Raw genomic sequence first — 16,991 nt, forward strand, 5'->3', positions numbered from 1 at the left:
GCTAAGCTGACCTCTGAGCTAGCTAAAATATTGTATGTTGACCTCTGACTAATTAGTATTTGCTTGAATGCAATGCAACTGAAACGAACCCACTACCATAGCATAGCATGTAGCATGTCCTCTTTTTCTAAAATGAATTATGAATATATGGCCGGCACTGCACTGCGCACGTCTGTATAAAAGGCCAACGACTAAGCGCATATGCACGCCTAAGCGCTAATTACATATCCATGGCAATAATCAGCTGGTTGTCATCTTCCATCTTCCTCTCATTATTCACCTTGTTTTGCCTTAGTATTAGTAATGCATCATGGGGTGCTGAGGCTGCTCGCGAATCATGTCGTCCCATCTCGTCTTTGATCAACAAAGACCTTTTCCACACCATGTTTCTACACAAGGACGACGCCGCATGCCCTGCCAAAGACTTCTACGCCTACAACTCTTTCATCCAAGCCTCCAAATCCTTCCCTGGATTTGGCACCACCGGAAGCTTAACCACTCGCAAGCGCGAAATTGCTGCCTTCCTTGCTCAAATCTCCACGAGACTTCAGGTGGGTGGGCTACTGCCCCTGATGGACCCTATGCATGGGGTTTGTGCTATAAAGAGGAAATCAGTCCCCAGAGCGACTACTGTGACTCCACCAACAAGGAATGGCCCTGCTATCCGGGCAAATCTTACAAAGGAAGAGGCCCTATTCAACTATCTTGGTAATTTAATTTCATTACTTGATCATCATATCTAATACCTATATCGACATAATATATATGCATGTCAATGTCACATATATATATATATATTATGGATGGTAATTGGTAATATGTGGTTTTGTCGTACAAATGTTTAGGTTGTCGGATTGTCTTTTGATGATTTGAAATATATATGTTGGTAATGAATTAGGAACTTTAATTATGGCCCGGCCGGCAAGGCATTGGGGTTTGATGGGCTTAAGAATCCAGAAATAGTGGCAAACAATTCCATGATCGCGTTGAAAACGGCTCTGTGGTTCTGGATGACTGAGCAAAAGCCGAAGCCGTCTTGTCACGATGTCATGGTTGGACGATATATTCCCACAGAAGCTGATGTGGCAGCCAACCGGACTGCCGGATTTGGGGTGGTGACTAACATAATCAACGGTGGCCTTGAGTGCGGCATACCAAACGACGCACGAGTGAATGATCGGATTGGTTATTTCAAAAGATATGCTCAGCTGTTGAATGTGGATACTGGATCTAACTTAGACTGTGCAAATCAGAAGTCTTTTTAATGTTAAAAAAACAGGAATGCAGTGCAAGTTGCAACATGTCTATGATATTGTTCTTACAATATTACATGGAATAAGAATTAATACAGAGCTTGAGTTGATGGAGTTTTCTGTTTTGTATTTAATTTCTGTCTGTGTTTTCAGATTTGATGAATAGAATATGTTGTGATCCTTCAATCATGGAGTAGTTGTTGGAATATAATAAAAGGGAAAGGATCATTACCCGTGTGATTCTTTGGCTCATGCTATGTCCTCACTTTGTCTCACTCACTCTGTTGTTGGATGGTATATATGTATATATATAATTTGGAAAACATGTACACAGAAAGCATGTCCCTGTTATATCAGATTAGATTTGTCATGTTTAGATAAAAACATATATTACTAAACCAAGTTGGTCCTAGTTCAAAATACTGACAAAAACCGAAACAAAAATAAAGGAAAAATACTATTTTCATCGCCTTCTTCATCCTCAACTCTGTACAGAATTATGAACATCAGTAAAGCCAATAGTCTGCATTGCTCAGAGCAAGAAACTAAACAACAACTCGAACATACTTAACTTTTAGATAGTTGCAAGAAAGGAAATAAGAAATGACAACAACAGGAAAAGGGAAAACTCGGAACTCAAGTACAAAAATGTAGAATGAGTCTGCCATGTTAAACGAAACAAACCACATTTTCTACTATACCAAACATTCAAATATGCATAATACATAAACAATTCAATATAACAAATGACGGACTATACCATGTTGAAATGCAATGGAAAATGTCACAAACTAATTATAACCTTCTTTGATATGCATAATACATAATCTCACAATTCAAGCGTTTGAGGATTCCCTTTTTTTTTCCTTGGTGCAAAAAAGCCATAAAGAAAGTGCTGCTTATGATTTGCGTAGAAAAGGCTTGCTAGTTTGATATTTGCTATATTATAAGCAGTGCAGTCCCCTCGTTTATGATGATCAGTCTAATATTGGAGCACATACAAAAGTCCAAGATCAGGTTTGTCTAATTCAAAAGAAACGATAAGGATGTGGTAATGAAACTGTGATTTTGACATCACAAAAGATGTCGTACAAAGTATCCACAGTTCCAAGAATTTGCTTTGCTGTCTCTCTTTATTGAGCTTACCATGGCAAGAACATTTCAGAAAGGAAAAGAGAAAGTGCAAACTAATAAAGAGCAAAAGCACAATGAAAGGCACCATTAAGAGTAAAGCCTTTTATAACAGAAGAAAATTGCAAGCAAAATCATCCAAGTAAAGTATCCATTCCATCTGTCTCTCTTCGTATGGAGATAGAGTCCTACAAGCTATGATTGGCGGGAAATGTGACTCTATCAGGACAAAAATTTTGAAAGGCAGCTGTCAGTTTGCCACTAACTGTTAATGTGTAAGATGGTTTCTTTGTTCAACAATGGTTGCAGACTGCAGTGAAAGTAAATAACAAGCAAAGCTGCACACAAACAAGCATTGCACACCATAAATTCACAAAAGGTCACATGGGAAACAGCAGAACCAAAATCGATAAATTAGCCCTTCAAACTGGTTGTTCTCCAATCCAAATGCCTTAATCAGAATAACAAAAACAATATTAAAGCATTGGAGAAGAAGTATGCACCACGGACATAGCCTGCAACTCCCTCAATGATCCCATTTATGGGATGCTGCCTGAAAGTTTGTTACCCTCAAGCCAACTGCAAGGAAATAGTTCCATCAAAGGCGTTTTAGTAATCGATCGGGATAGGACAATCTGGTGGACATGGATAGCATAAACATCTATTGACACTTCCGTGAGTATCTACACTACAAGTCATCCAATTTATTCAAGGAAAAGTTTAACTGCATCAGCAATTTAGCATACCATTCCAAAACATTGCATGTGTTTTTCTGCACAGATGAATAAACCACCCAAAGAAGGCGAAACCGAAATTATAGCCTAGCAAGGAACATGACAATTCAAGGAAGTGCCTAGAAATTTACCTTGAATAACAAGCAACTGGCAACCACAAGAATGATATTAGATAAAGAAAACTCCCTTGGGCAAACTGTACAATACTTGAAAAAGCGATCAACCCAAACATTATTCCAGATATAGCCCCTCCTCTCCCTTATCCCAGAAGAGGGAAAAGAAAAAAAAAGAGATGGGTTGGAATTAAAACGCTGCGTTTCACATCACACTTACTTAAGGCTGATGTGGAAATGCTAAAGCCGTTAGATTCTTTGAATGGCTAAGATTTCTCTAAACGCAGAAGACTGCACTAACTTATTCTCACGGCCAGAGACCTCACTCACTGGAGTTGCAATAATCCGACACTACAACCCCTCTCCCTTATCCCATCACCTTCCACCCCAAAACTCTCTGCTTCACCTTCACACGCCGCCGCCGCAGGAGCCGCAGCGAGCCTTGCTGCTCCTCTCCTCCATCTTGTTCAGTTCGTCTCCATCTCTAAATCCCCTAACCACAAGCTTCAGCCTCCAATATCCAGGTGAGTCGTTTGCTTCAGCATAAATTTTTCTTCTTTTGCATCCTCTTTGTCTCTGGATTATGCTTTCTCTTGTAGTCTATAAGTAGTAGCTCCAAATGGAACCGAAGCTCTTTTTTTCTTCAACCAAAGCCTCACCATCCCCTTCTTTATCCTTTTTTCTCTCATACAAATCTCCTTTTCTTCTACAACCCAAACAATCTACGAAAACCCATTTGTCACTCTCAAAGATACTGCCAGAAAAATCGCTATTCTGGGGAAAGAGTTTGGTTTTACATGGGAGAGATGTTCCTTTGGGTAACCTGACAAAAAACCATGTCCCGTTTGGGCCAATAAGTGCTGCTGTGAAGAGAAGGAAAGAGCTTCCCTTTGACAACGTAATTCAAAAGGATAAGAAGTTGAAGCTGGTTTTGAAGATACGAAAAATTTTAGTGAGCCAACCTGATAGAGTTATGTCGCTTAGAGAGTTAGGTAGGTACAGAAGAGACTTGGGTCTGCAGAAAAAGCGTCGTTTTATTGCCTTGTTAAAGAAGTTCCCTGCAGTGTTTGAGATTGTTGAAGAAGGGGTTTACTCTTTGCAATTCAAATTGACGCCGGAAGCAGAAAGGCTTTATTTTGAGGAGTTGAAGGTCAGGAATGAGATGGAAGACTTGCTAGTCGTGAAGTTGAGGAAATTGTTGATGATGTCATTGGATAAGCGTATTTTATTGGAGAAGATTGCCCATTTGAGGAATGATTTGGGGCTTCCTTTAGAGTTTCGTGATACAATTTGTCACCGGTACCCTCAGTTCTTTAAAGTTGTTGCAACTGCGAGAGGTCCAGCTTTAGAATTAACTCATTGGGATCCTGAGCTTGCAGTTTCAGCAGCTGAGTTATCTGAAGAGGAAAACCGGGTTAGAGAAATAGAAGAGAAGGATTTAATTATAGATAGGCCTCTCAAGTTCAATAGACTAAAACTGCCAAAGGGTCTTAATCTTTCCAAGGGTGAGATGAGAAGGATATGCCTGTTCAGGGACATACCTTACATATCCCCTTACTCTGATTTCTCGGGCCTGAGGTCAGGTACAATTGAGAAAGAGAAACATGCTTGTGCAGTTGTTCATGAGATGTTGAGTCTTACTGTGGAGAAGAGGACCCTTGTGGATCACCTTACTCATTTTCGAGAAGAGTTTAGGTTCTCTCAGCAGGTGAGGGGTATGCTGATAAGGCACCCTGATATGTTTTACGTGTCCTTGAAAGGAGATAGGGATTCAGTTTTCCTCAGGGAAGCATATTGTGATTCCCAATTGATAGACAAGGATCGTTTGTTGATCATAAAGGAGAAGCTTCGATCTATTATTTCTGTTCCTCGGTTTCCTCGAAGGGGTGCTCCCAGAAGTGAGGCAGATGGTGCAGAAGGAAATGATGAGGCAAAAGGTGGAACTCTTGAGGAGGGTGAGGAATGGTCTGATGCTGATAAATTTATGAGTGATGATGAGTTTGACAATGACGAAGATGATGATGAAGATGATTGGAGTGATGAAGATGATGATACACCCCCGGATTTCGACGAAGATGGGAAAACACTGAATATTGGAGTGAGCAAACCAGTCAAAGATGAAGATAATTCGGGACAGAATGATGGAAAGGTACTTGTTCCAGTGTTGCCAGATGGTCGGCCAAGGGAGCGCTGGTAAATTAATGGATTTGTAGGGACTCCAGCCCCAACATATATCCTGAAAGGGTTGATTATATGTTTTGGCCTGAAATACTATATATGTCTGATCCTGCTCGAAGGAGAATTCAGCATGCTATCTGCAACGCTCTAGAACCTGTTAGCAACACAAGGCCTTTACCTTTTCCCCATACTTGATGTTCAGAGAAATGTTCTTTGAAAGGCAAAGGCATCACCTTCAAGTACTATATTTCTCTATTGCCTTATGTAACAGAGTCATTTGTTTTTGTACTCTTTAGTTAAAAAAACTGAAATTTTGTGGGAATGAGAAGTTGCAGCTTGTTTCAAATAATTCTTCATGCTTTTTATTTGAATAACCCGGTTGATGCTTAATGTTCATCCCTCTGCAATGCAATTACTTACATAACGATTCAGAAACGTTTGTATCTAAAGCAAAACACCTGTAGAGATTAGAAGTAACTTTATGAAATTTTCATCCAGATTATCGAAATTAGCTTTCTCAAATTGTTCTTCCATCACTCTTTCACCATACTCGTCTTCACAACCTTTTCATTGTCTCAAGAGAGTGCTTCTAGTTTTTTTTCCCCTTATTTTCCAAGATTTTCTCAGTGGCCAAACAGAATATTCATGATCAATTATTCTTCTTTTGTATCATTATGAAATTAAAAAAATTTATAATTGTTTTGAGAGATTCAGGAAATTGCAAAGGTCTAAAATACGATTTGCAGGTATTATACATATCCTGTGTTAGGCTTCCTTACTCCAGTGTATGCCTTATACATTTGTTTCACCATGCTTTATGGGATTGTGCAATTTTCTCTTTAAAAGTTAGGTACTCAAAATATGTTCTCTAGCATGCTGTTTGGAACCAAAAAGGAAAAAGAATTTTAGTTAATATGCAAATGAATTCAAAATTTTGGAACAAAGTATCTATTATTTTAGTTCAATTTTCATTAGATTCTATATGCAGCAAGATAAGTTTTCATGGATACCAAGAAAAGTTACCTGAAAAATGTTCCTTACATCTGTGTTCTCTTTACGTATGGAGGAAACCCTGAACATAGAGAGAACACAGATTTAAGGAAACATGGTGATGAAGGAAACAGAGTCACGAAAGGAAACCATGCAAAAGGAAACAGAGTCATGAGACGTGGAGAACCCTGAACATAGAGAGAACACAGATTTAAGGAAACCCTGAACATTGAGCACCTTACATCTGTGTTCTCTTTAGATGGTTGATAAGATGATTTACATGATGTTCAAAAATAGGCAACTGGTAGTGTGAGGAGAATCCAATTGAAGGCCACTGGTAGTGGAAAGATGAGATATATGTGCCATGTGCCTTGCAGGTTCGAACGGTTTCAATTTTAATTGTGTTGTTCTATTTGTTCTTCTTAATTTGTTTGTATTGGTTTGAGTTTTACGTTTTATTGGGTTTTCTGAGAATCTGAACAGGTATTGAAGCGGCACAAAGGAAGAAGGGAGCAGCAGCAACTGCTCAATATTCCAAATAGTCATTTTAATCATCATTTGGTCTACCCAGTTATAGTCGTACAATGTTATACTAGTTGCTGACTCAAATCTATATTCTGAATTCTAAAATTAATTGAGTGCTATGTTATACTAATTGCTGACATTTTCCCTTCATTTACTTATGAAACATTAGTCTGGTGCTTGCTAAAAATATTTACTGGTTATATTTCTCTTTAAATTTGAAGCCTTCCTACCAATTTCAACATTTGCAGCCTTGATAACCATTTTCATTACTTTGGCAAGAACATTTTCAGGTCTTTAAAAATTAGTGCAATTTTACAATACAATTTTTGCATGGCTTCTGTATTGAGGTTTGATTAATGTAGCTTAAGCAATATGCTCTATGTCTCCGACTTTTCAAATAATTGTCATTGATTGAATAGTTATATCTCTTGCAAGTGAATGAAATTCTTAAGTCGTTTCTCATTTCATGGAGTCCTTTCAAGTGTTAATGAAAATGTAGGGTGAGCTGGTGGTGCTATCACTGGAAGTAACAACCACGCCATGTTCTATACATCATTAATGTCAGTCTCCATGCGCCTAGAGGATGATTGATCATAAACGGCGGGATGTGTCATCTCTTGATATGGGAAATTGGCAAGATCTGGATTGCAATTATTTCTTTCTGTTACAGGTCTAGATTACTTCGATGATCTTTTGAAAAAACTGTCCCCATTTGATCTTCTATATATATATGTAGGTGTTTTAGTCATATTCCCTTGAGTACTTTTTCTTGTCCGCAGACACAGCATACCAAAGTTTTGGAAAGATGTGACAATAATTTTGGTTCACCTTTATCTGTAAATTTTGTGTTCATTTGTAAGCTGCTCTTCTGAAATGTTTTCTTCCTTTACAAAGGTATGTTCCAATGAGCTTACTGATCCGTAGTCATCTCCTGCATGCCATTGTAATTTGTATGCCTTTTCAGTTTATGAGGGACATGACCTTATACAAGGGAAGGGATGCGTACAGTTTATGTAGTTGTAAAACATCATTAACATACAAAATACATCTCTCTCAAAACAGATGAGTTATGCTAGCGACAATTACCACCCGGGCAATTAAGTACGCTGAAATAAAGATGAGCACAAAGATGAGGAAAATAAAACAAAATAACCCACCCTCTGGGCTCTAATATACCTATACGTTCTAAGGCCCAGCTTCCAGCCCAACGCCCTAACAGTAAACTCATCGTTCCAGACTATAAATCTCTACTGTTCCTCTCTCGCCCTCGCTTGACTTAGCCCGTCCCAAAAATTCAAAACCCTTGGACTAGGAGGGGGGAGATGATGTAAAAATCAGCATGGAAAAGTCCTTGTGATCTTCAATCTTTTCGCTGCGGACAAGAACATCCTGCGTGCATGCATTAAATGTAGAAAGAAAGAAAGAAATTAAGCACAAGAAAAGCAGTTGATCCATCATTATTAAACTGACTGGGAATTGGGAATTCGGGATTGATTAATTAAGCAAATTAAGAGGAGGAGGATTATTGTGCATTTATAATGCAGAAAGATTAATTAGATTGACTACTTACTCCCAAGGAACATCCCCCACCATCAGCCAATCCCCTTCCTCGTCTTCATATGTCAAAACATGAACATCACGACCAGACTCAGAGTGCACTCTATCCACCTCATCTCCCCCTGCAGTTATATGTATATATATATTTCAATCACAATCACTACTACTTCTACACACAAGCTTCAAAATTTTCTACTAGTTCAACATGAGTGATTCAAATATATATAAATAAAATTTTCCAAAAACCAACTAGTATTAGATGTGTTGGAAATTGATGAAGCAAAGTTAAGTTACATACAGAGAATGTTGGTGTTGAACATATGTTCCAGTGTTCGTATCAAGTCATGAAAACCATCATGCGCTAATAGATCCAACTTCCTGCCAATGGCATGGCCTGCCATGTAAACCTTCACATATAAGGTGGATGTGGTGTGATCATCATTATCATTGCTGCCTTCATCTGCTGCAGCTGCTGCAGCTGCTGCATAATTATTCATTGCCTCCTCCTTCGGCTGGTTTGAATACGCCCAATCCGACGATGACCCCCTATTATCAAATCATATAAATACCATATGTTAGTGAGTGATCCTCATAGTTCATATATGTAGGTAATGGTAGAAGTCATATATATATATATATATATTATCAAATGGAGCATTAATGGATTCATGAAGTTGTTGATGAGAGCTTCATGGATCATGGCATACACACACGTACGTGTGACATGTACCATGCCATGCATGTACATATATGTGTGTGTGTGTGTGTACCTTGCAACAGGATTGTGTTGTTGAGAGTGAGAGGCAGAGGGTGATAGGCTAAGCCCAAGCCTGAGATCTGTGCTAAGATCTCTCTTTAACTGTTTGAACTGTGAGTGTGAGAAAGAAGATGGGAGGGTTTGGGAAGATGATGATGGCGTTGTTGAGAGAGCTGGGCCTGGGTGGTTGCTACTGTCAATAGATGAAGAACAACTAGTACTACTTGTAGGAGCTCTGCCTCTGCCCATCGCTTAATTACGTTCATTCATTTATATTGAAGAAGCCGCCAGCCACGTATCTTGTGTTTATATATATATATATATATATATGTAACTTTAAGGCCTTCTCCTGGGGAAGGCAGGCATTTCTTCGATTTGATGATACTAGAGTCCACCTGACCTGAGAATCCAAATAATGTTCTCAGTCTAGCCGACAGGTACACGTGTCAAAAAGCGACTTGCATCGAAATTCCATTTCAAACTTGAATGCAATGTTGAACATGTGAGAAATACAACCAACCTGAAGAAAAACAAAGGGAATGAATGAATGAATGAATGAATGAAGATTGCATTTTGTTGACGTTTAAGAGATCCAGTTCACAGGCTGGTGCTGATGCTGAGGTGAAACTTTTGAAAATTTGCAAGTTATTTCACATCAAATAAAAGATATCATATTCATATGGCTCCCTCCCCTCCCAACTTTATTTCACATCAAATAAAAGGAATCAAAAATGGGATTCACAAGCTTGCTTTTACACAGTCAAGTTACAGGCAGGCAAGAAGAGCAATAATAATACCTTGTGTTTTTTGGTACCTTAATTTGGAACACAATGTCAGTCAGTCAACAACTGTTTAACTTTCTCTCAGATCTCACTTTAGCCATTGCAAATTAATCAGGGACAAATTCTATTAAGAAATGGAAATCTTAAGAGAATTAAGTTGGTTTGATATCAATTATATGTGGTTGAGGAAATGAATCTAGACTCTTCTCTCTCTCTCTCTCTTCTTTTATATTATTTTTCTGACCTCAAACTCAATAATGAATGAGACTCTGTTTGTGGTCGTGGAGTCGTCTTGGACATTCAATCTGGAAGCAAAAAGGAACAATCTCCGATGTTTACAGAGCAAGAGACAAATATTAGATTAATTTTAATTAAAGAGAATCTCCAAATCAATGTTCAATGGATATAATTATCGTGTTGCGCATGGGGACCTTGGGTATAGAGTCACAGGACGTAATCAAGGGCATTGGCATTGGCATTGGTGTAATTTGTAGCATACCATATATAATCTTAATAATATATCACTAATGTACTTTAGCAACAAACGATGATTGATTAGGGGGGATGGACATATATATGCTTAACAAACATCGTACAGGATACACATGCAACATTATTTTAAACATAAAATATACAAATATCACTAATGTTCAAGAAATTGTCACCTAATTACGTTCTAAACTCCTTCAATCGACGTATATGCTTCTCAAAATTAATCCTGCCAATTGCACGTGATGAAAATTGAAGGAAAATTGTAACATAATTGCAGTTAGGAGACATCCGCGTGAACTGAAAGCTCAAGGAGACTCAAAACTAAATTGAAAGTTAGAATGGCAAAGTGGAATAAAGTCAAAAGTTGAGAGGAGATCTCTAAATTAATTTTTCCCTAATGAATAATTTGCTTTGTCTCCATTGGCATCTTTCCCCCAGCTCCACGTGCATAAACTGTGTGTAATAATAGAAAGACACCACTTTTACTTTTTGTTTTTCACTCTTTTTGTGATATGTTAGATTTTCCATGTTTTTTCACGAGGCCAAGGGAACATGAATATCTTTGCTTACGCCTAAAGATACGCCAATTGCTATAGGAGGAGATTATAGATTCAGAAGAAGGAATTGAAATGAGGACTTAGAAGAAACAAAGGCAGAAAGAAAAAGTGGATGTTCCCCACCACCCCTACCATTATCGTAAGTATTGTTCCTTGAATCAATTAATTAGCCTTCATCTCTTTGAAACACGCGAAACGTTTGTTTCTTGAAATTCAACTCTAGAAAAAGCTTTCCGCAACTCGCAGCTACTTTTAGTCTTTTAGATCTTAATGTCCTGTTCTCCCAACACCTATGCATTGCCATGCTTGTATTGTATCAACTTACCAAGAGACCTCTACCTCACCCCACATTCACCCTCGCCTACTAAAGCTATTGACATCAACCACCAAACATGTGCTCCCTTCCCTTCTCCTACTCCTAGTGTTCGGTAACCTTGGCGGCCAGCACGCTAATGTCTCAACCGGCATACCTAGGATATGTATATGGCTGGCTGATGCTTTCCTAATCCACGCTTTACAAGTTTTTCGAATGATGCTTTGCCTCGGCATTGGCAACACTCCAAAAGCAAAAGAAAAGAATAACTCAGCGCATTCCAAACAAGATAGTGTGGGTGTGATGTGGTGGCTAGCTACAGGGGCGGGAGAGCTTTTAGAATTAATGTAAGATCTATATCAATCTGTAACAAGTAATATGTCACCTGAGTTGTAACTAAGAGAAACCAAATAACATTTTATTTACACATGTTCCACACATTGACATGCACAACCAGAGAGATGGGTAACTAAGAACATCAAGATTAACATAGAATTAATTAAATAAATAAATAATTTATAAATCAAAACACTAAGAACATTGGCAACCAGTAAGACCAGGGACCAATTTATCAGCCCTTTCCTCCGAAGAATATAAGCAGGAAACTCGTTCAAGTGTCACTGAATTTAATCACACGGCCTTTGGCAACCATCAAGTACATCCAGAGCTCCAGGTAATTACAAAACTTGGCACTTAAGATATTATTAATGCTAGAGCTCCAGGTATTTACAAGTACAAATAACAAGACAAAACCAAAATACCTAAAAGAAGAAGCAACTCTATTTGAAAAGCTGGCTACCCAGCACGTCCAATGAACATCTTAAGTTCCACTTCCCAACATACCATTTCTACAGGATGCAGGATCACCCTTAACTGTACTATTTGTAAGCATATCGTGATACAAAATTAGCCACCTCAGCTGCAACATCATAAGCACCCTCAACACATCGACCCAAGGCTACACCAGTGACGTAGTTGCCACCCAGAAACAACCCTTGGGAATCACTTAAAGCAGCTTTTGCAGCATCTAGGACATCAAAATGACCAACCAAGAACTGTGGAATGGCTTGTGGCCATACTTTCACACCCAATACAAGTGGATCCTTAGCATTACGGTTTAGGAGGACGTTTCTCAGATCTTGATCAACTGCTTCAACAAGCTCGCTCTCTTTCTGTTAATAAACATATATTTTTACTTTAAAAAGAGTTCAAAGAAAAGAAACATTAGAATGTAAATTTATATGTACATGCACTTGCACCACACAGCACACACCCACACAAATTGACAGACTAGGAAAAAAGAAAAAGAAAAAAGAAGCAGCAATGGCACAATGCCTTGCAAAACAAAATCTGCACCCAAAGACAAAATACAAATTTTACCACATGATACCAAACTCACTTGCATGAAGATACAAGTTTCATGCATGATTACTTGACTGGTCACAGATATAAAATTATGGTACTAATATGGAAAACCACCAATGATCTTTTTTCTAATTCTAAGTATCAACGATTCAACATTGACGCTCAAAATAAAAGTTTTAAAAGATAGTCAATAAAGGAAATTACAAAGGTGGAAAACGGATATTGGATCAATGTATGTCTTCTTTTTTGTTTTTTTGGTGGAAGGGGGTTCTCTTATAGGGAAAACTCACTTGAAATATCATGCCATACATGAAATGAAGTAAATTTTGAGACCTGCTTGAAATGCCAATAGCACCAGCCTTACCATCACAGTGCTCCTAAATATAATGCCAGTTATGCCATGCATCTTTCCCAACACAAGATGCGGTATCATATGACATTTACCTTTGACAAAATCCCAGGATTGGTGGCACCTCCAATATAGTTCAAGAGCAGTACCCTTCCAGGTGGTGCACGATTAGGAAAGAGTGATGAGCTGTATATAGTTCCTGCAAAACCCAAGAAAACCCACAGACTAAACTCAGCAACAATTGGTGACCACTGATGTTAAGCATCAGTTAGTGGCATAGATAATGAATTTTTAAACCAAAGGGAATCTACCTAATGTTTTCAGCCCTTGGCTACGAGGATGCAATTGACCAAAACCCTTCAGTTCACCATCTATCAAGCATTCAGTCCGAATTGCTTCTTTTGGATATGAAATAGAAACTGCTGCAACTGGTGGGTAATAAAATTTTGATAGTGCATCTGCAGCAGCACCCTGCAGAAAGAAGCAAGAGGCAAGAAGAAAACAACTTGGAATGTCAGCTTCAAAATAAAACCGCCCTGATTAGTCTTGTAGATAACCACTATTTATAGACGTGTTCTTATTTGGACAGAATTTTGGCTAAACACCACCAACTTTAAATGCCTCAGAAATCAAGATTCAACAGTCAAACAAGTGGAAGTAAAAGATAACAAAGTATGTGAGAAAGAAACCTACAGATAGAGGACGCAATAAGCTACTTGCTACATGGGATGGAACAGTCATCACAACACTTTTACTCAGTAGTGAAATCAATCCTTCTGGTGTTTCATATGTCAAAGTGTACCCTCCTTTATCCAATTTACTGATATTTGAAAGCTTCCAAGATAACTTTACTTTGCTTCCCAACCTGCCAACATAAACACAACACAGTAGGCTTATCACGGCTGAGAAAAATACAACACATGTTGCATATGAAAGAAACCCCACAGAGATGTTTCTCTGCTTGCCAATAAAGAAGGTTGATCATCCAACTAGAGCACTCATTTTGCTGAAAGAGGGTACCTTGAAGAAATTGCATCCGGCAACATAGAAAGTCCCTTCCTAAAAGATCCAACTGTTTGGCCCTTCGGTTTTGGTAGGCGCCTATAAATAACTAAAATCAGGACATTGAAAATAAACTTTAATAGTTAAATCATAAAATAACTTCAAAACAAAAATATGTTATTACGGATCTCGAGGTGTCTTATGAGCACGCTTCCTCTCCTGGATTGCTTTAAAAGCGCCACCAACGATACTGCCCCCATTTTGCTCTAGATTCCAAACTTTGCCAAATGCTGCTTTCATACTTAACTTTGAAGGATCACCCGCATAAACACCTGAACATGACAAAAGTTTCAAGGCAACTATGAAACCACCATTACCTGATAAGGTGATAAAAAGCCACACCACTTTTAAAAACTTAATGGAAGAATGCAAAGTTAAAATGAACAACTTTTACAGGAAGTTTTATCGTCAGTAACTTAGTTCAAAGTGCACAGTTTGTGTAGATAACTGAGGATGGGTAAATAAATGAATGTGGTTAAATTCCAGATCCTATGTGAAATGCTGCCAGTTCAAAGTGTCATATAAAATTTGTGTAAGGTAACATTGTCTGCTATGGCCAATTTGATGTCACAGGGTGGTTGCTTGCATAAATGATGAAACTAAGTGCAAACAACTTCTTTTCCTCAAAATGGGTGTGGTTTAAGGTGTAAATGCTATTCACAACAGTTGGATTGAGAACAAACCAACCTTAGGATCCATTTGCAGGAAGCAGGAAGTGAATGCAGATAATAAATTAAGGTAATGCAGGAAGAGAAGAGAGTAGATAATGAATTTATAATAATGACCTGAACAGAAAGGCTCAATCAAGCGTTCAAAAACCTCATCTCCGAGATTACGACGCACAAACTCTTCGACTGATTCCTCATGACCCTGTCACTTTTGTGAAAGATTATGCGAAATGAGAAATGCAGTTGAGGAATTGAGGAATGAGTGAGAATCGTGAAACAATTAATGAAAATTACATAGAAAAGAGACAAGAAGAGGACAAACTGGAGGAGGAGGGGAAGGGCGAATGCCAAGAGCGCCAAAGGCAGCCCTGAGTTTGCCGCCGATGCTCATCAAGTCAAAGAAAGGTATGTCAGCTGGGCTGGAGGGTACAGGCCTCAGCTTGCCGTCCCACAACACAAACCGAGGTGCATTAGGATCCCCAAGAACCAGATCATCCTTCAAACCACTGTCCACCTACCAAACACAAATACCCAATTCACATTCACAGTCATAGCACCAGCACACTAGCAGTCTAATCTAGCTCACTAATTTGTAATTACTTTAACTGAAATTCCACCTCGCTACCAAAGCAAAGCAGAGCAGAGCAGAGCAGAGAAGAGCAATACCAGCATGGTGAGCATGGGATCCGACGGCTGAAAACTATTGGGGCCCTCTTCCCAGAGATAGCCGTCCTTATGGACGGTGATTATGTTGCCTCCAACGCGGTCTCTGGCCTCCGTCACTATCACATTCGGAACGGCGTCGCCGTGCTTGGTGGCCAGCGCCTGAGCGATGCAGAGCCCACTGATTCCACCACCCACCACAACGCAGTCAACGGCTCCCAACTGCCCACCCTCTCCACTCACACCCAATGGAGATATCGTGGACTCTTTGGCTACCGAGCATCGCAACTTTAGGGAAGGGGTGGCTTTGTTTGGTTTGGGGCCCATATAAACGGAGGGAGGTCTGTGACCGTGAGGTGCAGGAAAGAAAAGAGGCTGAGTGGCCGCGAGCGAAGGGAGGTCTGCGAGCCTGGCGGTGCTCATGGCGATTGGCAGGGAGGAGGAACCAGCACCAGCTGAAAATGATGAAACATAGGTCACAAACCACCGTTTTCTTATCTTTAAACAAAGTAAAACGTCAGTGCTCAGACTGGACAAAATAAAAGAGGAAAAGATAAACTAAAATGCTAACACACGTTTTTTTTTTTTTTCCTACATATTTATTTATCAAGAATTAGGAAGTAAATGTCGGAAAAATTAGGAATATGGGAATGAAGGAATTGACAATATAGATACACTTCATGTTAATAAACACATATAATTATGGCAATATGACACACTAGTGTAGTAGTTTGAAGTAATTGCTCTTTGACATGTTTGGGTTCAAGCATTCGGTGTGTGTGAATTTAATATATTATCGTCATTCTCAATAAGAAAGATCTTCCAAAAAAATACAAAGATGCCTAACTTGATGGATCCTTCTGAATTCCCAAATCATCACTTATATTTTTTTTAAGCTTGCAAGTTATTTCGATTGATTGAGTGCATATATAGTTTTTGTTAATTATGGCTAGTTGTTGACTGGTCATATTGTATCTTGGTGTGTTTGATTGTTATTCTCCTAGACCTGTTGATAAGAAAATTTGATAAAACACTTTTTAAACAATTAATAAATTTAAAGTCTCAAGTAGTTGGAGGTAAAAATGTTTAGGGCTATTTGTCATTGCTTAGAATTTCGAATTTGAATTTGGGATGCTAATGAGGTGTAGTCTAATGAACAAGGACCTTAACTTGCAAATCAACGATCTCAGATTTAAACTTATATGACATACTGTCCCGTGTTTCTGTGAGAATATCCCCTTCCCATATATTTTGTTTATTTTTTGCTTTATTTTTTGTCATATCCCCTTCCCCTTCTTAATTTTAGCTAAAAAGAATTGGATTTGGGACGTTTGAGTTGGAAATGGTATATACCCTGAAAAAGCAGGGGCAGTGTCGTCAACTGAGTTGAAAAGGAGTGCACCCTACTCACCCGGAATAGAGTGAGCCCGTCAAACCTCATCTTATTTTTGAACTTTTGGACGATCGCCAGGGCTTTCCATTCTGCGAAAAACGCACACGTT

General features: G+C 38.8%; 4 protein-coding genes across 4 annotated transcripts; 2 read left to right on the forward strand and 2 right to left on the reverse strand.

Annotated features, from left to right (window-relative positions):
• Window positions 1-142: 142 nt before the first annotated feature.
• LOC103327249 (Chitinase family protein) lies at window positions 143-1,505 on the forward strand. Its single transcript, XM_008229550.3, has 2 exons — window positions 143-708; window positions 899-1,505. Exons 1-2 carry the CDS (start codon window positions 338-340, stop codon window positions 1,263-1,265), a joined length of 738 nt encoding a protein of 245 aa, XP_008227772.2. The 5' UTR covers window positions 143-337; the 3' UTR covers window positions 1,266-1,505.
• Window positions 1,506-3,484: 1,979 nt separating this feature from the next.
• Window positions 3,485-5,758, forward strand: WTF1 (Ubiquitin carboxyl-terminal hydrolase family protein). Its single transcript, XM_016794063.2, has one exon. It carries the CDS (start codon window positions 3,851-3,853, stop codon window positions 5,426-5,428), a length of 1,578 nt encoding a protein of 525 aa, XP_016649549.2. The 5' UTR covers window positions 3,485-3,850; the 3' UTR covers window positions 5,429-5,758.
• Window positions 5,759-7,932: 2,174 nt separating this feature from the next.
• On the reverse strand, window positions 7,933-9,545 carry LOC103327312 (auxin-responsive protein IAA30). Its single transcript, XM_008229623.2, has 4 exons — window positions 9,252-9,545; window positions 8,780-9,027; window positions 8,495-8,603; window positions 7,933-8,313 (listed from the first exon to the last, which is right to left on the reverse strand). Exons 1-4 carry the CDS (start codon window positions 9,485-9,487, stop codon window positions 8,259-8,261), a joined length of 648 nt encoding a protein of 215 aa, XP_008227845.2. The 5' UTR covers window positions 9,488-9,545; the 3' UTR covers window positions 7,933-8,258.
• Window positions 9,546-11,866: 2,321 nt separating this feature from the next.
• On the reverse strand, window positions 11,867-16,010 carry LOC103327248 (Flavin containing amine oxidoreductase family). Its single transcript, XM_008229549.2, has 9 exons — window positions 15,493-16,010; window positions 15,149-15,340; window positions 14,944-15,028; window positions 14,283-14,430; window positions 14,117-14,197; window positions 13,790-13,961; window positions 13,408-13,567; window positions 13,192-13,295; window positions 11,867-12,554 (listed from the first exon to the last, which is right to left on the reverse strand). The coding sequence occupies exons 1-9, from the start codon at window positions 15,910-15,912 to the stop codon at window positions 12,261-12,263; spliced, it is 1,656 nt and encodes a 551-aa protein (XP_008227771.2). The 5' UTR covers window positions 15,913-16,010; the 3' UTR covers window positions 11,867-12,260.
• Window positions 16,011-16,991: the final 981 nt, after the last annotated feature.

This window comes from Prunus mume, linkage group LG4 (assembly GCF_029339155.1).
Source record: "Prunus mume cultivar Tortuosa linkage group LG4, ASM2933915v1, whole genome shotgun sequence".
NCBI lineage: Eukaryota > Viridiplantae > Streptophyta > Magnoliopsida > Rosales > Rosaceae > Prunus > Prunus mume.